Source organism: Callionymus lyra, chromosome 2 (genome assembly GCF_982586985.1).
Source record: "Callionymus lyra chromosome 2, fCalLyr1.hap1.1, whole genome shotgun sequence".
NCBI lineage: Eukaryota > Metazoa > Chordata > Actinopteri > Syngnathiformes > Callionymidae > Callionymus > Callionymus lyra.
Genome location: NC_141819.1, coordinates 23124228 through 23147190, shown reverse-complemented (window position 1 = coordinate 23147190; position 22963 = coordinate 23124228). Strand labels below are relative to the sequence as shown.

General features: G+C 43.2%; 4 protein-coding genes across 4 annotated transcripts; 2 read left to right on the top strand and 2 right to left on the bottom strand.

Annotated features, from left to right (window-relative positions):
• The first annotated feature begins 107 nt into the window (after nt 1-107).
• On the top strand, nt 108-10499 carry LOC148086013 (5-hydroxytryptamine receptor 3A-like). The gene is made up of 9 exons (XM_087782968.1): nt 108-123; nt 7703-7863; nt 8832-8876; nt 8980-9089; nt 9282-9451; nt 9528-9688; nt 9767-9977; nt 10085-10240; nt 10453-10499. Exons 1-9 carry the CDS (start codon nt 108-110, stop codon nt 10497-10499), a joined length of 1077 nt encoding a protein of 358 aa, XP_087639094.1.
• Nucleotides 10500-11365: 866 nt separating this feature from the next.
• Nucleotides 11366-14091, top strand: lrrc59 (leucine rich repeat containing 59). The gene is made up of 8 exons (XM_087784154.1): nt 11366-11495; nt 11555-11671; nt 11754-11813; nt 12272-12430; nt 12648-12752; nt 12820-12892; nt 12963-13154; nt 13648-14091. The coding sequence occupies exons 2-8, from the start codon at nt 11570-11572 to the stop codon at nt 13929-13931; spliced, it is 975 nt and encodes a 324-aa protein (XP_087640280.1). The 5' UTR covers nt 11366-11495; nt 11555-11569; the 3' UTR covers nt 13932-14091.
• A 134-nt stretch (nt 14092-14225) lies between these two features.
• On the bottom strand, nt 14226-17650 carry nat9 (N-acetyltransferase 9). The gene is made up of 6 exons (XM_087784155.1): nt 17531-17650; nt 17295-17404; nt 16237-16377; nt 16101-16160; nt 15348-15442; nt 14226-15262 (listed from the first exon to the last, which is right to left on the bottom strand). Exons 1-6 carry the CDS (start codon nt 17635-17637, stop codon nt 15113-15115), a joined length of 663 nt encoding a protein of 220 aa, XP_087640281.1. The 5' UTR covers nt 17638-17650; the 3' UTR covers nt 14226-15112.
• Nucleotides 17651-18871: 1221 nt separating this feature from the next.
• syt15 (synaptotagmin XV) lies at nt 18872-22178 on the bottom strand. Its single transcript, XM_087782967.1, has 7 exons — nt 21997-22178; nt 21220-21377; nt 20857-21149; nt 19602-19769; nt 19323-19431; nt 19080-19262; nt 18872-19011 (listed from the first exon to the last, which is right to left on the bottom strand). Exons 1-7 carry the CDS (start codon nt 22176-22178, stop codon nt 18872-18874), a joined length of 1233 nt encoding a protein of 410 aa, XP_087639093.1.
• Between the last annotated feature and the right edge of the window lie 785 nt (nt 22179-22963).

The following is a 22963-nucleotide window of genomic DNA, read 5'->3' as shown; positions in this document are numbered from 1 at the left end:
GTGTGACTCTGTGAAAAAAATAAATGGCTTACCAAATCTCAAGGTGGACTTTATGACCAGAAACGCTCACTTGTCTTCCATGGTTGCCAGATACTTGATGCAACAAAATGACCAACTGTCCTGGTAAGTTCTCATGCATCTGTCTACTGAGATTTGATGAGTAATGTCTTCATCAGCTAAGGTCAGTCAAACAAGACAGGCAGATTAAAATAAAATAAAACTGTGCAACTAACTTTGGAATAACTTTTTCTTCACTATTCACATAGAGAGATACTCCAACATATTGGTTTCAACCTCTCTCTAGAAAACTCGTCTGACGCCGTCGGGCAGTCCTGTGTGGTCTGACGTAGTCTGGCCCCGTCCCTTCGAAAAAAAATCCTAGTACACGCCAAAGAGCCTGTCGGCAAAAGGTGCGACAGCGGGTGACGATGCAGCGTGTTGACGTCAGAGAAGTGAAAACCCCTGAGTTATCTATCATAACCTCAGGTTCTACGAGTTGGTGCAAAGCCCTCTAACGGCTTCGCTATTGGTTTACCCCGAGGCACCGCCTCGTCTCTGAGAAAGCTTAATGAACTCGCCACCCAGCAGGGGGCAGTCCACTTCCTATAAAGGCGAGAAGCACCCGCCGAACTTTCTCCAACTGAAAACTCAGCGAGAAGGGCGGCCGCTGGGCGACGAGGTTAGAGGGCTTCGCACCAACTCGTAGAACCTGAGGTTATGATAGATAACTCAGGGGTTCTACGTCATTGGTGCTCCGCCCTCTAACGGCTTCGCTATTGGTTTACCCAAAAGGCGAAGCCTGACGGGATAAATGTACCCCCAGCTGGACACCGCTCCTGAAGCAGCATCGCTAGGGCCCCGCCGGCCCAGGATCCAAGTCCACTGGAGCCGTAGGCCTCGAGGGGGGGCACAGCAGCGCTCAAAACCGTATGAGCTACTGATCCCGCCGTCACGTCGAAGAGATAGGCCTTAGCAAGGTAGACGTGGACGCCCAAGAAGCAGCTGAGCAGATATCCTCTGCTGCCACACCCCGCAAAAGAGCCACTGAGGCTGCCACTCCACGGGTGGAATGTGCCCTCAGACCGCTAGGAGCGGATCCACCCGCTGCTCGGTAGGCCCGGATAATGGCCGATCTCACCCAATGAGAGAACCTCTGGGAGGAGATCGCCTCTCCCCGTCTTCATCTACCGTGGCAGACAAAAAAGGGCATCAGAGCGCCTAAACACGGCCACCCGCCGCAAGTACAAGGCCAACGCCCTCACTGGACACAACAGGTGGAGACGTTCCTGACCCGGGTCCGAGTGGAGCGGCGGATGAAAGGCCCGCAGCGTGAAGGTCGTCGCCCGGAACAAGGAACTCAGAATCTTTGGGCGGAACGCTGTGTTAGGACGCAAAGACACCGAAGACTCCTCGACGCCAAGGAAAGACACTCAGGGCTAATGGAGAGGGCACAAAGCTCACTTGCTCTCTTCGTGGTTGTTAGTGCCAGAAGGAGCGATACCTTGAAGACAAGATATCCAGTGGGACTTGGTCAAGAGGCTCGAAGGTCGGGCCTGTGAGAATGTCCAGTACCAACTGGAGATCCCACTGAGGGCTGGAAGGCCTTGCAGGAGGTCGAAGCCTGCAGGCACCCCGCAAGAAACGTGCCACCAGGGGGTGGGCGCGAACCGAAGCACCCTCAAAACCGGTCGAAAGTCGCTATGGCTGATGCGAACACTCTCAGTGTCGCCACAGTCCGCCAGTTGTCCAGCAAATGTTGCAGGAAAGACAGGATAGCGGAGACCAACAAGAGCTGGGGTTGAAGGACCTGTCTGAACACCAGCGGGAGAAAATCCCCCACTTTGAGGCATAAGCCTGCGTGTTGACGGGGCCCGGGCGTTCTCCAGCGTGTGGAGAACGTCCGGGTCCAAAGTCCCGATCAGCTCGTCCCGTGCAGGAGCCACACCTTGAGAGGCCGGCCCAGCACCGGGGGCGCTGTCAGAGTCCCCCCTGCCTGACACAGGGCAGCGGGGCCCCAAGGGATGGCCCACGGGGCCCCGACCGCCATGCGCACCAGCTCTGGGAACCAGAGCGCCCCCGGGGAGTCTGGTGCTACTAGCATTAACCTCAGCCCCCCCCCCCCCCCCCCCCCGCCTCGCCCTCCGAACCAAGGGGAAAAGGAGCCGCGGAGGAGGGAAGGCAAACAGTAGACCGACCGGCCACCTCGAATGGGCTAAAGCGTCCACGCCTAGTGGGGGGCATCCGAAGCCCTGAGGGAGAACCAAAGAGGGCATTTGAAGTTCTCCTTGCTGGCGAAGAGGTCTGCAACCGGGTGACCGAACCGAGACCAGATCTCGCTCGCCACTGCCTCGGACAGACCCCATTCGTCCTGGACGGCCCCCCTCGACAGTCTGTCCGCTACTGCGTTCAGCTCGCCCGGTACGTGCTGAGCTCTGAGCGAAAGCAGGTGACAGTCTGCCCACAGCCAAGCCTTCTTTGCCACACTCAGAAGGGCTGGGGATCTGACTCCACCTTGGCGATTTACGTACGCCACGGCGTTGGAGCTGTCGGATAGTACTAGGACGTTGGACCGTGACAGTTGGGGAGAGAGGTGAAGCAGGACATTGTGAATCGCCTTCAGCTCTAGCCAGTTTATGTGTCTGAGCACCGGACTGCTCCAGACCCCACTGGCATAGGCCTGACCCGAGGAGCCTCCCCAACCTGTCAGAGAAGCGTCTGTGAACACTTGAGTGTAACGAAGGACGCAACCCAATGGAACTCTCCGCCTGAGGTTGGCTAGAGAGTTCCAAAACTGGATGTCCTGCAAAACCCGAGCGGGAAGGCGCTTTCCGCCTCTTTCCCGCTTGAGGTCTAGCTTGAGACGACCAAACCATCTCTGAAGCTCCCTCATGTGCAGCAAGCCCAGCCGAACTACCGTGTGGGCTGCTGCCATGAGCCCCAGGAGGGACATAACAGTGCCTACGCCGGGAGGCGCGCGTATCCCTCCTCCGAGTTCAACAGTACCCCCAGGTAAACTAACTGTTGAACTGGAGTCAGAGCGCTCTTGCTGAGGTTCACTGTGAACCCCAGGGTGGCAATATGGCTCAACACCTTCTGTGTGTGAGCGCAACTTCCTGCCTCTGACCTGGCAAGGATCAACCAGTCGTCCAGATAGGTCAAGATCCTTACCCCACTCACTCTCAAAGGCTCCACTGCCGCTTCCACACACTTGGTGAAGGTCCTGGGTGCCAGAGAGTAGCCGAACGGGAGTCGAGTGTATTGAAAACACCCGACCATCGAGGGCGAAACGCAAGTACTTTCGATGTCTCTTGACTATCGGAATGTGAAAGTACGCGTCGGTCAGGTCGATAGATGTCATCCAATCTCCTGGACTTACACCTGATAGCAGTTTCTTGACCGTCAACATGCAAAACGGGCGGGTAGCTATGAACTTGTTCAAATAGCTGAGGTCCAGAATGGGCCTCCAACCCCCGGTCTTCTTCGCCACGAGGAAGTACCGGGAGTAAAACCCTGTCATCATCTCGGCTGCAGGGACCAGTTCTACGACCTCCTTCTGCAGCAGAGCAGACACCTCGTTTCTCAAACAGGATAATTCTCCTGCTCCGCCATACGCGTCCAGAGAATCCCTGAAAACGCGGGGGTTGACGGGCAAATTGTAGCGCATAGCCCCGCCTGATTACTCCCCCCAGCCAAGTGGGTCCCAGAAGTAAAACCAGGCGACTCCAAGCCGAATAATGTTCTGTCAGAACCGCAGCCCTGGCGAACCTTGGGTAGTCCTCCGGCCCGCCCCCTCGAACGTCCAAGAGCGGGCCGTAGACGAAAGGGCATCACACAAGCCGCGTCTCTATCTCTTGAATCCACAGAGCATGTACTCGAGTTGGATTCACTAGAACCCCCACTCTCATACATAAAATCCGGCTCTGTGGGAGAAGCGCGCAAGTGCGCGTGAGACACCTCAGATGCGCGTCGTGCGTGTTCCCTTTCCCCCCCGGAAGTCTTCCCAACTCCCTGAGCACTTCTTAGTGTCACTGGAGCTGACAAAACCCGCGATGTGGAGGAATGTGCTGGAGAATTAAACCGGAGCTGATGTGAGTTCTTAGGTCGCGCGCGCGTCAGCACCGCATCACTCACCAGGTCCCGTACATTCTCAAGCTCTGCTGGCGGTCCAGACCTGCTCGTCACTCGTGAGATCCGACCGCCACGCACCTCTCCAGTTGATCGACCAGACGGGGCGAAAGGTCCTCGCCCTCGCCTGGTCTCAGGACGGCGAGAAAACTTGCGCGTAAAAACACCAGGTTGCGTCAGTTCCATGGCGTTTCTCCGCCGCCAAACGTGACGTCCTCCACGGTGCCAGTGCTTGTAGACAGCGCTGTGGGGGAAGGAACAACCTCCGGTCAACATAGACATGTCTGGACTAGTTCCACTCACCTCAGCTGTCAAGCTCTGTCGGGCAAGCGCTGGTCGACGCGGAAGTAAACACAGCTGACTCAGCCGGTCTTGCGGACCTCTGCTCGTCTGTAAACAAAACACATGTGGTTGGAGTCTGCCCTTCATTCGTGTGGACAGACTCCGTTATTACAGTCTCGGCATGACCCGGACGAAGGGGTTTAAAACCTCCTCCGAACTGTGTTCTGAGAGGAAACTCTCGCCATCTATGAACGGCGGAGCATGTTAGCTTAGCATTAGCGGCGAAAGTCTCTAATGACGCCTGTGAATACGTCACACTCACAAGTGAACCCGTCGAGTGCGCTGCAGGAGGGCCATGTGGCCTGCAAGAGATACTCACCTGATCGCTCTCGCATACCTCATGGTCGACTCCATGCAGCGAGCCAGTCGTCCTCCTAGTCGACCTGTTCATGATCGATGGACGACTCAGCTCGACTCATCAGGGCCCAACACGTTGGAACGTGAGCTTGTCGAGTGCAGCGCACAGGACTGCCATGTTGTTTTCTTAAACAACATGGCAGTCCTGTGTTGATCATAATCATGATCTGAGGCGGCGTGGGTCGACAAGCCTCGAACGCTTCCCGTCACTGTCAAAAGCCGTGGGAAGCGCTCGGAAGGCCACATAATCATCACGTCTGATTTGGGCCTCTAGGCAAAACAAAGCAGACATGTGTCTCCTCTTCAGGGAGTCTTCGTGCACACATGGTTCACTTCAATATTCATTCGCCATCATACATTCCACTGTCAGGAGCTTTCTCGCTGAGTTGAAAAAGGAGGTGCGGCGGGTGCTTCCCCCCTTTATAGGAAGTGGACTGCCCCCTGCTGGGTGGCGAGTTCATTAAGCTTTCTCAGAGACGAGGCGGTGCCTCGGGGTAAACCAATAGCGAAGCCGTTAGAGGGCGGAGCACCAATGACGTAGAACCGGATTTGCTCTGAGAATAGTCGAGAACGGTCGGTGTTTTCACCCGTTGAACGAAAGATAAAATATAAATACCATGGATAACGACACGAAAATTAAGCGACTGGCATTGTCAGCTTTTTGTCTTCTTGTTGTGGAAGAAAGACGTCGCAGAAAACACGTCTGGATCTCAGAACGGCAGCTTGGAGGGCTTTTCCGTATGTGTCGAGCAAGATATAGGGAAATGAAGCACAAGACTAAAATTTCTCCATTTCTGTGATCATGAAAAAACAAAAACAAATGAAAACATGAATTCAAACTAACAGTTTATATTTGTTAATTTTAAACATGTCTGATATGAATCACAAAAGTGGATTAATTAAATTTCAGATGAAGTTTAACGAGAATAAAACTCGACGGGTCGATCGCGATCGACGTATTGCCCACCCCTGAAACAAGTGATAATATTTTATGTTTTGTTTTATGTTATTTTCTGCGAGCCAGATGCAATCATCAAAAGAGCCACACCTGGCTCGCGAGCCATAGGTTCCCGACCCCTGATCTAGAATGATCATTAAAGTCATGTCAACAATATTGACCTTCTGTGTCATTATTACCACAAAATGACCATGAATCAGACACGGTGATAAAGTACAAATGTTGAGATGACGGTGACTCACATGTGAATAGGACAACGATTCAATTCATTAACGTAAATGAATGAGTTCATGGAGCAGTAGGTGATGAGATGTGTTCAATGTTATGATAATGTTCGCTGGATGCATGTGAAAGGACCAGATTACCATGTCTACACTGTGCCCTATGAGCTGCTTCATTCACATGATAATATTGGTGTGAAGTTTTCAAAACATTTTTTTTTACAATAGTCACTTCCTTTTCATTATCCTGCACTGATTCGCTAGCTAAACCTAGCACTCTACCAATCGGATTGACCATTGAGCCAGACTCCAGACTCCCGAAAGATGGTGTGGCGCCGACCACACAGGACTGCCAGACGGCGCCAGACGCCCGATAACGTGCGGTGTGTTTCTTGGATTAAAGTGAAACATCTTCCCAAACTCGCTTCGCTTCGTAACCTTCAGAGTTATTTGTAACAACACCAATCTTGATATTTGGGTGTGTTTCTGGATAAAGAATACCATAGTTTATTGTACTAATTTCACAAATATTTCTGCTTCCAGAACTTTTATTTTTTCACATCACTCCCCACAAAGATGTTTAACGTAGGGAGAAAATGGCACTGGTTTCCCTTTAATGTCTGCTAAGTGGTTTTTGAACTCTCCTTCCTTCCTCCCTGGAGTCTTAAACCACCACGTTCACTTGTCTGGTGGTGTTGAGTTTATAAGGTCGTCCTTTTAGACTCTATGGACTCAGTTTACTCTGAAGCTACAACTGACAAGACACTCGTGCTTTGCTGGGATCTTTGGAAAAAGGGCAGATTTTGATGATGTCACTTGCTGGGATTTTCATTTTGCTTTCACTGACTGGTAAGTCTCCTGTAAACAGGTCATGTGTTATATAGTATAGATTAAACTAGTTATTGTAGAGTTTTAGGTAGTTTTATACCATGAAAATTATATTTACAAGATTTTAATCTTAAAAATTAGACAACCTTCTTTATCATCCAAAAACTGATGCCTTTGACAATATTCATCCGATTCAAAACAGTGATGAGTGAAAAAAGTAATTAATCTGAATTGAACTGATACTAGAGTCAAGGTCAAGATATCAATAATCAATAATTATTATTTGTTGAACATATTTATTTATTGAAATATTGTACAAAAACAAAGTTAAAGTTATGTTATTTACAAATCCATCATAACATATATTTAATTATCCACAATCTGATTCATTACCTCATCCATCCTTCATTCATCAAAGGAAGTCTGGAAACAGAAAATTCATCCAACTGCTGCACGAGTTATTCCAGAGATTGTACCTAAACATAGAATGAACTCACATCAAGCAAAACTACTTCACTTCAAGAATTTAGAGCTAAACGTGTTGTGGTTCACTGCTAATGGATCTTTAGCGATCAAACCTCTATTAGTTGTATTCCTTAATGCATCTTTTCTGTCTGCCCACATCTTCCACTTTTAAAATGTGGTCAAAGTCAAAGGAGCTTTAATTGAACGGAAGTGTTCAATAGGAAGTTGACTGGAAAAGGATCCTGGTGGAACAATGACTATAAAACACGATGACGACAATGATGACATCACGTTGAACCAAGTTGGTTAAAAAAAAAAATTGCACTTCATCAGAAGAAACAATGACACCATTCTATCAGTGAAGCCTTGACTTGAACACTATTCTTTTGTGTGTTTCTCGATCTAGTGTCTGGTACCACTGAGGAAACCTGCACTTATCAGGATGTTTTGAACCATCTGAAACTCACCAAAAGCAACGACCTGTTCACCATGACCCGACCAGTGAAAGACTACAAAACGCCTACAAAGGTCTATCTGGAGGTTATACTTTATGCCATTCTTGATGTGGTGAGTCCAATTGCCACACCTTTTAAAAAACTTCATTGAGTTTCAAACCATTGCGTGACACCTTTCTTCCAGCTTGGCTGACTCTATAAAAAACACAAGATATTTTTAAGATAACATCCCTGATGGGGAATAATTTGAAAAGTCCTGTGAAGAACTGTTTCTGACACCGCCCTTCAAAAATAGAAGCCACCATGACTCTTAGTGGTAAATACCAATATCCCAGATCCAGTTCTGGGCTTTAACAGGTTCCATTATCTGTACCCTTGATGACGATCACATCATTGGAACGGTCACTCTTCAGACCACATGTTTCTGTTGGCTTCAGTGACATGTGTATGCTATTCAATTATCGACTTGCCCTTCCAGAACCCATCTGTTTCTGTCATAAGCCCTCACTGCACAGACCCTCTATCCTGTTCCTGCCCACCTGCCCTGACCTCATCTTCTGTCCCTGACAATGAACCTCCTTCCTGTGTGTTAATACACCCTTGTTGGTTGTTCATCTCCATCAGCTTCGCTTCATTGTCCCCTTGGACTTCTAACTCCATGATTCAGTTTACTCACATGTTAGCAAAAGGACTTACTTCCTGAACTCCCCACTCAGCCTCATATTATTATGTTTTGAAAGATTCTTTGACCTTTCTTCGTGGTCATAAAATAACAACACTTCTGGAGACGTTACAAAGGCTTTAGCCAAGTCCCTAACTCTCATCTACTCTGCTGATGATCTTGTGATTTTTACTTGCTCTTCTGAAGGGTTGACTAAGTGACCTGACATACTTAAATTTGTTGTCCATTTGTGGTGCAGTTGTGTGTTTACTAGCACATAATGAATATTTCAGTGTTACAATCTTATGTCCATAATGACTGTTAATGTATGACCATGAATAATGGACAGAAGCTTTCAAGCTCAGTGGGAAAATGTATTCAAGCGACTTCTGTCCATTAATGTATACCTGTGTTTACAGAGAGAGATTGACCAGTCATTCATTTCATATGTTTGGATGTTCACGGTGAGTTTGGATCTCAGATAGTTTCATGTTCTGAATGCCAGAGACAGTGTGTGATGCTACACTTTATTATTTTTATACTTAATCGCATATTCTTTCCTTGTAGACCTGGAAAAATGAATTCATTTTCTGGAATGAGACAAAGTTTTGTGGCATTCAAAGTGTCGCTATCCCCACCGACATTTTGTGGAAACCAGATATCACCATTGATGAAATGTAGGTACAAATGTTTGTGCCAAAAAAAAAGACACAACTCGTCTGGTTTATTTGATTTGAGTTTTAGATTTTATTTAGGTTCCACAGAAGACATTTGCTCAACTTGTAGTCTATATTTAAGGATATAATATACATGTAAGTGTATACATTTGAATTAAATACGTTTAACTTTGTTTCTGAGTATCTCCACAGGATAGAGAAAGACAAGGCTCCTCCAAGTCCTCTTCTCACGATCTACAACGATGGCCTGGTACAGGAGCAGAACAACCAGGTTCTGACCAGCACCTGCAGGATGCATATTTATAAATTCCCGTTTGATGTCCAGAGCTGTGAACTCACGTTCAAGTCTATTGTCCATGCCAGTGAGCAACTCCCAAAATTTGTTTGGTGCAGGATTAACCCTCACTAAACACTGAAGGTCACTGGGTTTTTTTTCAGGTGAGGAAGTTGAACTTCACCATGTTCTGGGTTCTCAGTTGGCCACGAACTGGACACGGGACATGATGCGCACCCAATATGAGTGGCTGTTTATAGACATGACTGTTGTCAATCGAACAGACAGAACATTTGGTTATAATCAGGACTTTATTGTCTTTACTGTAAGTATTTATATTGATGGATTGTACTGCAATATCCCCCACATTAATAACTAAAAGAAACATGTGATCGTCCTACAGATCAATATGAGAAGGAGGTCCCTTCTCTACACTGTGAACTTCCTGCTGCCAGTTCTCTTCTTCTTGTGCCTGGACTTGTCGTCTTTTCTGATCTCGGACACAGGCGGGGAAAAGTTGGGCTTCAAGATCACTGTGCTTCTTGCCATCACCGTGATGCAACTAATCCTCAACGAAATCCTGCCCTCATCATCCAACAATGTTCCTCTGATAGGTACCCTGTTTCCTGTTAACACAAGCCACATTAGCCACATTCGTGACCGCTTCTAATCCACCATGTTTTCATTCAAAATGATATACATTTTTTAAACTTTTTCTCAGCGGTTTATTGTATTGGGATGTTTTCACTGATGTTGCTCAGTCTCCTGGAGACCATAGTGGTCATGTACCTGATCCAGAAAGACTCCGAACCCTTAAAGCAGGTCACTGAAAAAGAACGAGTTGGAAGTCTGAATCAACAGAGCAGCTACCAAGAAGGTAATACTTGCTAGTTTCTTACCTTTTTTTTTTTTAATGATAAAACAAACTTGTTTACAGGAAGAAAATGGTCCAGTTTTGGCACCATGTCCCCTGATCAACCTTCCTCTGATCTATTTAAGGTCAGTTGCACTATGCATGAAAACAAAATATTGGTTGGAAAAAAGAGATGGATTGAGTCACAGAGATTACCTTTCACAGGACTGTGACAGCCACACAGGAGTTCGCCAGGGCTCTGAGCGACTCTCTGGTGAATTGAACCAGTCAATTAAAGCTTTGATTCAAATCATCAACAGCAAGAACGATGATGACAAGCCTGGCTACTGGACGAGAATGGCGGTCACCATCAACAGGGTTTTCTTCCTTTTTTATTTAATAGCTGCATGTGTTTTCTTACTCTTGATGTTCGTACAATGGCAATGAAACTACATTATATTTTATGTTGATCGGATTAAGAAAAATACTGCATGCCTTGAATGACACGTGAAATCTCAGGAAATCAACTTTGCTTTTCTGAGACCATTTGCATGAAAAACAATATTGTTGTATGGTGAAATTCCAGTAAAAGCATTTATTAAAAAAAAAAAACTTGATGTCAACCAGCAGGAAACGGTTTCCCCTTTTTTTTCAGGGAACTTCATTTATTCTGAAGGTTTTACATTAGTCGGACAACATTTAATTCTAAGTACTGGTACAGCAGACAGTCCCAGTTTTGAGTCAAATAATCAGCGATGAAATACTGGGGGTTGAAAACCTGACCCTGTCTAGCCTCAGACAAGATGAGCTTAGAACTGAAATTGTTACTTTACAGAAAGGAAAATGACAAACTTACACTGTTGTATTACAGAAAAACAGACATGTGAATATAACTTTAATATAAATGAGTAGGAATGAAGGGAAAACTCATTTTGGTATATTTTTTTGTTTGTTTTCTATTTGATCAAATATGATGAAATGTGCATTATATTTCGGAAACATACACAAACATTGGTTTTATCAGTTACACAGAAATATCTAAAACGACTGTAAAGGCCCTGCAGCCTCAAACTATCTACGTACGTAGTGAGACCTTCCCCGCCGGAACTGATGGTGGCGCTGCTGCCTCTCTCAGTCTCGATCAGTGACGTGGATTTTCATTGAGACACTTTTGACAATCCAAACTGTCGTTTGACTGCGTTTCTGGGCTTATTTCGTTTTCCACAATCCAGCGCAACAATTTTGACTTTCAACAAACTTACTCGCTCTTACACAACAGGTGAGTTATTCAACTCCAGGATTAAATCGTGTGAATCACTGACTTCTCATTCATTTTAGCTAAAGATTTCCAAAATGAGCAAAAGTGGGAAAGTGTTGCATCTAAAGGATAAAATAGACGGAAATGAAGTGGACCTGAGTCTGTGCAACCTGACCGAAGTGCCGGTCAAAGAGCTGGTGAGTTTCTGCGCCGCAAATCTTTTGGCTCATTTTAAACGGATCTGTTCTTTAAATGGAATCATCTTTGGTTTCCCTTCAGGCTCTCTACCCTAAAATCTCAGTGGTCGACCTGTCGTGTAACAACATCACCTCCATTCCTGTGAGTAAAACCATATACAAATATGAAATTATTGCATATGGTAAACATGTTTTTTTTCTCTCAATGTTTTTGTTAAATAAAAATCTGTGTATCTGTTCCCCTCACACACATTATATATATTTAACATTTATTCTGGTATCTGTGCACTGATTTTATTTTTTTTGGTGGATATTGTTTGGATGTTAAAGTAACATTTGAACTGAGATTCACAAAGTCTAAAAAGTAGACTTAAGTTGCTCGTTGTCATATTCAAACTTCAAAGAGGAGAGGAGTACCTTTAGACCTGGAGGAACTGATCTATGGCGAATGATCAATTATTTAGTCGGGCAAAAGTTGGAGTATGTGTCAAATGTCAATTAATCCTGATGACTTGCAACGCCACCTTCTTTCTTATTAAACTCACAATCGAACAAGTTTAATTTCTTTGAAGTGTCATCTTTATTTATTTACGTTTTCAGCCCGAGTTCTGCAACTTGACACACTTGACGAAGGTGGACCTCAGTAAAAATCAACTGACCTGTTTGCCAGATGACCTTGGGAACCTGGTCAACCTCCAACACCTGGACCTGTACAACAACAAGCTGAGCGTGCTGCCCGTCAGCTTCTCTCAGCTGAGGGTGAGTCGGACATTTACTCAAAAGGATTTGATCTTAAAACCCGGTGTATGTGTTGTAGTAGTAGTAGTACTAGGGTCATCACCTGGAATCCAATACACATTTTAAAATGACAAAAACGATGGAACAAATGAAGTGATGACACAGTAGAGATGAGACATTCAATAATTAAAGCTCCTGAGTTTATTTCTTAACCAATGTGTTGACGTTCGTTTGTCAGAGTTTAAAATGGTTGGATCTGAAGGACAACCCTCTGGAGGTGGATCTAGCCAAGGCGGCCGGAGATTGTCTGGACGAGAAACAGTGCAAACTCTGTGCTAACAAGGTGGGTTTGCTGATTCTTTTTTTTTTAATGTTTTTTTTTTTTTTTAACAAAATGGACTTTTCCTCAGGTTTTGGAACACATGCGAGAAATTCAGGAAGAGGTGGACCATGCGCGAGAGAAACAACTCTTGAGACAGAAAGGTAAACCCGTCATTTCCCTCCTCAACGGTGCGAAGTGAAGTCATATTTTCTTAATTCTTCTCTCATGAAGAGCTGGAGAGAAAGAAGGAGGTGAAGCAGAAGGAAAAGGAGGCCAAGCGAAAGGAGGCCCGTAAACGAGAGAAGGCGGAGGAGAAGGAAAAGAGGAGGCAGGAGTACATGGCCCAGATGGCTACACAAGCTGCACAAGAGCAACAACAGAAGAAGACGGAGGAGAAGAAGAAAAAGAACGGACAAGCAACAGGTGAGTTTTTGTGTAGTTGTTCTCCATTTATCAACACAAATACTGATATGGGTAACTATTTAAAAATATATGGGAGAACCTTCTTTGATCAGATTATATTTTTTGGGCAGAGATTTGTTTTATAAAAAAGTTATTTACCTATGGATATATACTTTATAACTATATATTCCTATTTCAAGAATAAACATTAATATATCATTAGACAAAATACTAATTAAATGAACTAATAAAATAAAATGGCAAAGATAAAATAAGATAATAAATTCAGCTATAAAATATAATTAATATGTGAAACTCAGAACAGAGGAGACCCAAAAGATCCTCAAACACCCATTCCTTAATAGTTTTAAAGTTCACAAAAAACGTCGAAGATGTCAACATTGATTCCGGAGATGGATAGAAGTTGCAGACTGAATGGAATATGGTGTGTATATCTGCTCATCTATGTTCTAATGAGCTTTAAATGCAAACATTTCCTTCATTTTTCTTTCAGCGGAGAAGAAAGCTACTGAGAAACAAGCATCCAAACCTCAACGTTCTCTCCTGAGTGTGATGTTCAAACTGTTCATGCTGCTTCTGCCGGGACTAGTCGCGACAGCCGTCGCCTGCCGCTTCACCGACCTCCAGAGGGCAGCAACATGCGTGCCAGTGAACGCTGCTGTGGATGATCTCTTCTCGTGGACCAGAAACCAGGAGGTGGTGGTTCGACAGCTCATTCAGAACATGTCGGCGGCGGCGAAGGAGTTTCTAGAGTCCACACAAGTGTCTAAGAACTAAAGCGAGTCAAGTAGTGACCGGTCTGTGACCACCGGGTTTAAAAAGAAATTATTTTTTCAGTCTGGTGGTGTCGGAGGATGGATGTTGGAATCATTCCTATGGAATTGTCTTGTACTCCCGTTTTTACTTGTGACCACCAGCAGACTGGCTGGAGTAAATGTTGATGCGCTCTTCCTTGATCCGTTCTTCAACGTCTTAAGTTTATTCCATCTGGCAAACTTTTCTTTCCCTCCTCTTAATTCGAGTGTGGTAACTTAAGTGTAATCAGATGTTTACTCCACGGCATTGAACAGCTGTTTTCAGTGTATTTTATTTCTCTGGCAGTTGGTTAAATAAGTTACAAAACCAGTACATTTGAAATCAAAGAATTAAGAACAAAATAACAACAATGTCAAGTAATACAGTAATGTGATTAAATACTGATGTTTGTGCAATGAATCATTTTGTCTGGATGTTTATAAAAGTCTAAACACAAAGGTATAGTCACTACGAGTCACCATCTACTGTACATATTTAATTTCTGGCCTTTAACAAAGAATAAATAAAATTGAATTTTGTAATTAATTACTGCGAAACTTTCTCTGTGCAACTGAATCAGTGCAACGAAAGATGTTTGAAGTGGCGATAAATCGTTTAAATAATATCTTAATGCTCCGTGAACACATGGTTTTATCCATCCAACCTCTTTAGTGTGACGGCTGAAATCTAAATTTCTTGTTTAAGATTCCCAAATTGAATTCAATTTCTTTTCTGTTATAATTTAAGATCATATATTGTCAACATGAATATAGAGCTTTGCGCTACAGGTTGTAAAGTCATGTATTTACACACTGGCTTCACCCCTTTAGTGTGACGGTTGAAATGGGATTTATTGAACGTATGTCAAATATAATTACAGAAAATAGGTCACAGAATCCATTTTCTTACAGTTGAAACAAATGCACTGTCAGGATTTTGGCCCTCCTGGGACTCCATACAAGTATTTGACCCAGCTGCCTCTGATCAACATCAGGACTACATTTGTACTACTTTACTTCTAATTGAAATAAACAGACATTAGATTTTTGAGAATTAAATGTTCAGAGGTCGTCTTTTGAAAAGCGTTGCTGTACTTAGACAAGTAGATATATATTTGAAAAAAGCCAGAATCATGCACTGAAGCCTAGAGGAAGAGTTTCCCATCACTGTGCTGTCACTTCCTGTCTGTAGCTGCAGGCGTCTTTGTAGTCTCTCTCCTTCATGTAGCTCATGTTGTTTAACAAGCTTGTCTGAACAGAATCGCTGACTGTCAACTCCAAAGTCACCTCTTTGAACACTTTGCACAACGTCACCTGCGGGACGAAGACAGCGGTCAGTGAATTGTCTCCGTTCTTTTACAATTGCACAATCCTCAGATATATCCCTCTATACTCTTACCTGCCTGAAGTTCAGTTTCTTGAACAAGGCGATGCTCGCTTTGTTGTCCAAGCCGATTTTGACTTCGAACTTTTTGATTCCAAGTTTTGCCACCCCTGTTGAGAAAAACACAGTAGATATAATGTCCATGAGTACGTTCTTCTCAGCCAAGCCAGATGTTGGTAATTCATTTAGTTAATGGACCACATAATATAAAGTGACTATTCTGAGGGGCTGTCAAACAAAACCTTAAGAAGTTGGTAAAAACTGAGATTTAAAAACATCAAAATGTTTATGTTTGTATTATAATAGAGTAAAAGTATATTATTGGATTTTAAATTATGTTTCTTTTCTTTTTAAATAATAACAATTTACAATAAGTAACATGTGTAAATATAATACAAAAGCATTGTATTTTAAAAAGGTTTATTTTGAAGTTGGAAATTAGAACCTAATTAAATAAAGATTTTTGACCACTATATTTAGAACTGAATGAGTAATAGATAATAAAACAAGTATAACATTGTTTCTCCAGGATCTGGAGGATCTTATAGTTTATCTTTATAGGTCACCAAATTAAACATTGTTGCCAATCATCTGGCATAAAGTTGTAGCCAGAAGCATCTTATTATGATATTTGTTAAGAAGATTTCAGTACTAATAGTGAGCACCAAAGCATTTAAATGTATTCAGTATTTCAGGTAGAAGCTAAATATGTTCTTTAAGAACATAATTGTACTGTACATGTCCAAATGAAAAAAATCAACAACATACCATAGTGCATCATCATTTGTGTGACTTCCTTTCCAATTCCTTTTCCTCTGTAACTGGACTCTGATGAAAACAAAATCAAAACTTATAGAAAATTTAGAAAGAGAAAGATTTGTTGCCATTGTTAAAATAAATGTACCTGCTACCATGACCTCTAGCTCAGCCAAGGACGTGTCTGCAGGGTCGGTCAGGAAGATGTTGACATCTCCGATCATGCACAGCTCCTTGTCCACCCCAGGGTCTGTCCATCGCTGCTTGTCCAGGATGATAAACGTGCATTCTAGAGGAGGAGATAACACCTTTATTTTACTACGATTATCTTTAACACTATGCATTCTGTGTGACAAGTTTTGAGGATATTTGAAACTCTACACTGTATAATGTATACAAAGACTAGTTGCCTCTAAAATGTACATATAATGTTTAATTGAGGCCATGGTTCTCAGCAGGAGAACGATGGACTGTTTTCTCAAGGTTGGGATTGAGCCCTTGCCTCAAGTGGAGAAGTTTAAGTATCTTGGGGTCTTGTTCTCACGTGAGGGTGTTAGGGAATTGGAGATTGGTCGGGAATTGTTGCAGCAGGGGCCGTATTGCATTCGCTCTACTGCAATGTTGTGTAAGAGAGAGCTGAGCCAAAAGGCAAAGCTCTCTATTTACCGATCAATCTTTTTTTTCCCCACCCTCACCTACGGTCATGAGCTTTGGGTCATGAATGAGAGAACGAGATCTCGGATACAAGAGTCATGAGGTGGTTCGGGCATCTCTTGAGGAGGTGTCCCACGAGCGTCCAGCTGGGAGGAGACCAAGGGGTTGACCCAGGACCAGGTCAAGAGATTATATCTCTTCACTGGCATGGGAGCGTCTCGGGATCCCTCAGTCAGAGCTGGCAGATATTGGGAGAAGGGCGTTTGGTGCTCCCTGTTGAAGCTGCTGCCCCCGCGACCCGGCGACGGATAAGCGGATGACAATGGATGGATGGATGGATGGATGGATAATGTTTAAAAACCCTGCCATGTTATTTACACTGACATGCATGTAGACATCATGACAAATAAATGGAATATTGTTATATTATCATGGTGCTGAAAGGCAAAACGGCCGTGACCTGGGGAACGGGAAAAACATATTTGATAATCATCGATAGCCAGTGTAACTCAAGACACGAGGAACCGTGTTTTATGACGTCATGGATCTCACTGTCATCATCTTCCCTCCAGCTCCTCTGCATGTCGTACTCCTGCTCCAGAGTCAGTGGCTCTGATGCAGTCAGCTGCTGCAGCTCCGGTGACTTCATCCATTCGTGATACCTGGCAGACACAACGCGGGGCACAACGAGAACAGCAGGTTACAACACGGTAAAGTGATGACGCGATTAAACGCCTTTTCCTCCGGCGCACGTGCGATCGAAAGACGCGTCGAGCGTGTGAACTCACCTGGGCACATGCTCTGCGTTGTAGGGCACGAGAAGAACTTGGTGGCCTTCTAATAATGTGTTCTCATTTATCTTCATGGTTTTCACTGGACTAGTGGAAACACGCATGCGCAGCTGGAGCAACGCGGAGACTTGCTCGACGCTCTCAAAATGGAGCAAAGATGGGTAACCATCTGGGATGGCGCCCCCTGCTGGCTCTCAAATGCATTACTAATTGTCAAAATAATGGATTCATCTATTCTTTAAGCGCTCGATGCAGATGTATAATACCTGCTATGACTACTTGTGGGAGAATGTAGCTGCAGTTGAATATAAGTAAGTAAGTCATTTATATTTATAGATCAGGGTCACAAAGCGCTTAAACACTCCAAAACATACTCCAAAAATCCATACTAAAAATATCAAGATAACAACGAGAAAAACACAGGTGTTCCAGAAGATCAGGGGAAAGCCTGCACGAATAAGAAAGTCTGAAGATATTTCTTGAAGGAGTCAGTAGATCATCAAACGCAGAGGGAGAGGAAGATCATTCCGAAGCTTAGGAGCAACAGCCTGAAAGGATTTCTCTCCTCTGGTCCTGAACCGTGTGCGAGGAACCATAAGTAGATTCTGATCCACAGACCTTATGGATAAATAGACATAAACGTGTCATGTATTACATTAAGGGGTAAATCATTTTGAAAATCCAACTTTCCTGACTTACTATCAGGTTTCAAGTCTTTCTCTCCAAGATGCAGTAAGTCCCTCATCATGACCATGTTTTGAAGTTTTTACTTTAAGATACAAATATACTGCCCCCGCTGAAATCTCGACGAGCAAGAGGTTACAAGACCGGAGTCCATTATGACCTAATACTAGTCTTCACTCTTCCTGCAGCCAGCTGTAATCACGCCTCGAGTATACAAAGAATCTCTTGGAGGCGGAGCCTTGTAGGATTGATGACGCAGAGTGAAAAACAAACCTTGATGCCCGACCAATCACAGCAGTGTGGGTGTGGTTATGGAAAACAAGATTTAATATCCAGAAAAACATGTTTTCAGTGGGCTGGCTTAATTACATTTGCTAATGTAAATATTTAATGAAAAAAGAGTTTTGTACAAATGGACACATACTGCTGATACAATAGAGGTCCAAGATCAATTTTAAAGGTCAACACCTTGACCTTTGGTCAGAAATACACATTCATAAGCAGTGAAAATATCAGTGGTGGAGCTCATTTTTTCACTTGGAAAGTTTAATAGTAGAAAGAAGAAATGTATTCAAAACAAAGCAGTGATGCTACAAATAAACATATTACATTAGTAATACATTAGTTCACGAGTGATCGTTCTCTGTCGCTCTATTAATCGGCTCTGCTGAGTCCATGCCACATTTTGACCGGCTCCTGCGGAGAGTTGACCATGTCCATCCAATGCTGCAGCTGCAAACCTCTCGCATACATGAAAGGACCTAAAACCAAACCTCCCAGAAGCACGGCCTGATCTGAGACACAGAACACGTAAGATAAGCTCATCTAGAACTGCTTGTGTCATCGCTGGTGTCGCTCTCACCTGTGTGGACATCATTCACCTGCTGCAGCTCAAACCGCAGACAGGCCTCGTCCAGGTGTTGTGCTCGCAGCTTGAACACCATCCTGTGGTTGAAGTGTGGGCCAGCGTCCGCTTTGACCGCACCGCTGCACTTCACCTTCACCACTTGAGTGTTTATTCGCAGACTTACTTGGACACACACACCTGAAAAAAAAAAAAATCTGGTTGATTTTGTTTTTGAAAGACACACATGAATGATCCCACCTTTGTCAGTGAGGAGCTGCAGGCCCCGAGCTCTCAGGGCCACCACTGAGAGGCGCTGTAGAGACGGACTGTAGCTTAGTGACACCAGGACATCACCTAACTCTGAATGCTGAGTGTAGAAGAGAGATCTAATAAGGAAGGGGTTAACTCGGTCAGGTCGTCTGTTTTACTCCAGTAATGACATTTTTAATCACTTTTTTATTTGAAAATATTAACTTTTAAATAAACAAGCATTCAGAGGCCGATGTTACTTTAATCTTGAAATGCATGTCTGTATACCTGCGTGTGGTCCTCTGGTTCCAGGTCTCTCCAGAGAACTCTTCCAGCCTGACCCAGCTCCCCTTCTAAAGCAAACAGAACTCGGCCCACTGCTTGGCGTTTGCAATCTTGTGTAACGCTCAGAACACAGACACTGAGGGTGCTGCGAGAAACACTGATGCCCGAAACCTTTAAGTCAAAATACCAACAAGAAATACAGATGTAAACATACATACAGCATCAAATAAGATTGAAATTCTGCATGTTAACGTTAGAAAACTGTAAACAAATTAAATACATTGAGATTTTGGAGTTAAGACATATTACTCAAAACAGCAACATAGTTATTGAAAATCAAATAAAACACTTCCTGATCAGACACATTACTTCATTTATAAAAATCTCAAAATCGAAGTTAATTCACTTTAGGTTTTCCTTGATTTTCTGGAACTCCTGTGTTGTTCTCAGTATTATCTAGATCTTTAAAGTATATACTTTTTTGAGTATTGTTTTGATTGTTTAAGCGCTTTGTGACCCTGGTCTGGAAAAGCGCTATATAAATAAATATTACTTACTTACTTACTTAATAATGCATACATTTTTACCTTCAACTAAACTTGTAGAAGCTTAACAGTAGGGTTGTGAGAACATATCAATAGATTGTAATATCGCAACGTTCCTTTTCAAAATACTATAGCGATATTCAACAGCATTGTATCAATTTTTATCTGTTTTTTCTTTTCATTAAAAAAAAAAATATATATATTTGGCTGTAAGATTATTATATTACATTATATTATATTATTATATATATTTTTTTTTTTTTAACAAAACCATGATACAACTAAAATATCTGTATCATTGTTCTGTTATGTTTACATAGATTTAATTAAAAATGAACAATTTTTAATTAAATCTATGTAAAATAAAATGATTTTTTTATTTACAATTAACATGTGGATATTCACAGCGTTTTTTTTAATATTTCAAATCCGGCCACTAGATGGCAGCAGTCATGACACTCTCCGCAGCTACAGGAACTATAACTCTGGGGAGATTCCAGCGATTACTGAGGATGTGAGGATACACTTCACCATTGTTTCGAGCTGATGTTTGGAGACATTTTAGTTTGAAAACAAATGAAAGCAGTTACAAATTGGTCAAGAGTAATTTGGTATGTAAATGATAAACCTCATTTTTGAATACTCGTCAATTATCTTATATTGAGATTGTATTTTCAAAAGGGAGAGTCCCACAAACAACACAAAATCTTCACCTGAAACACAAAGCAGTCGTTGAACTCCGGGTCCGGTCCAGTTCCACGGGCTTTAGCTTGGCGAGGACGGCGGTCGTCCGGTAGAAGTCGCAGTTCTACTAGAGTCACGTTGCCGTGGAAACGTGGAGGAAGGTTGCCCAGGCGTAGCAAGGAGACCATGAGCTGCTCACTGTTGTGTCGGTACTCTACTGAGAAGCAGAGGCGCGTGGCCATACCAGGTGGGGGCGCTACCACCTCGCTTACAGGTTGCCCAGAGTAGAGACCAGCTAGGACTGTTCCAATTGGGTACCAATCTGGTGGCAACGAGAAAACATAGACAGTAATCATTTTGGCTCTGGATGACCAACAGGGACGACTTCTTACTTCCGACCGAAAGTGACCCCCGTTGAGCAAGTATGTCTCTTGATGGCATCTTCATCTCCTCCCCCACCTCTTGTTTCTGTTTGGCCTTGGACGACCGTAGGTCTTCGTGGTTTCGAGGAACCAACCGTGGTGGTAATGTAAACTTGATTTCACTGGGACTTCCACAGACAGAACAACAATGCTAAGCCAACAAGGTAGCCATTTTATAACTTAATTGTTGACCATTTAGAATTGATACAACAATGCAAAGTGTACCTAAGAAACATAAGTATTTTACAATATTTCCACTGGGTCACAAAAAAGACTGAAGACCATGTGTTGAGTTTTCCATGTCTCAGTGCTGGCTACCTGTAATCCAGCCTGTCCTAGATACTTAGAAAACAAATGATTGAATGATGACAATTTCATTTTAAATATACATTTCATACACTACAATACAATTTTTGCCAAACACAAGTTCCAGAAAACGTAGGACTTGACATAGCAATGCTAAATTCTCATTGAAAAAAAAAACTTAATATATCATTCTTAAAAACGCCCTTGCTTCTATGCTACATTAAAAAGTATAAATCAAATGAAAGAAATGTTATATTCAATGGTATTATATTAAAATAACAAACCAATAATGTTAGCCAGTGTTATTCAATTTGGAAGAAATCATTTTTACTTCAGGAAAACATTTTGAACCCTCATATCCATCTGCACTGACTGAGCTAGCAGTAAGCTACGTTGAGGGATTCCATAAACATCAGAGGTAGTTTTGCTTGCACTACTTACTTTGTCCAAGTTCCCTGAGAAACCATGATGACCGAAGTTGGACGATCTGTTCCTGAATTCACCGTAGGCAACAACTCCTGATATCGTCTCCGTGCTTTCCTCTTTCTCAAAGCACACAACAGAAGACCCAGAAGCACCACCAGTAATAAACCAGCAGCAAGTCCAACAGCTAACAGCAACATCTCATACCTTCTAAACAAGACTGTCCTTCAGAGTTGAAAGTTTTTTGTGATCAGTTGTCAGTTGGAACTACACCTTCTTCTGATTTCCCTGCAGTTGTTTCAACGTGGTTTGTTTAGTGTGAGTGACTCCAGAGGGCCAAGATAGTGCAACGCAGCTGTTGGCTTCTCACAGTTCTATGCAGGAGCTTTGAATTCTCTACAGCAGTGGATATCACCAGCTCCACGTTGATGTCTGTGAGGTAGGACTTTGTCTTTGAGGTATCCAAATTATTCAAAGACTAGATGTCAGCTGCTAATGTAAAATCATCATCTGTAACCTTTTACTCAAGAACCACATTTGCTTTTACCAGTTGTCATTTCTCCCAGAGAGAGCAGTGAAGAGACATCATGTCAGATATTATGTCTATCAATCAATTAATCAAGTAGTAGCTCCTGTGTGTATCATGTGTATCAACAGTCAGAAAATAAATCATTGAATGTCTAAAATCTATTTTTTTGTCAGTACAATGTCATAACAATTGATGTAAGAACGTAAGTGTTATCTTCAAGAAAACATGGAAAATATCTAGATATCAGTTCTTAAATTAAACTCATATGATGTACTTGTCCTCTTTTCATTATTTTTGTACAAACAAATGAACATTCACTTGTAGCAGACATTCAGATAAACATGACGTTGAAGAAATCATCATAGATGGTTGCAAACTGCTAGAGGCTGGTTCATTGGTACTAGATGACCCAAAATACACATGGATAATTTGGGAGGATATTTGTGAATCGTGTGA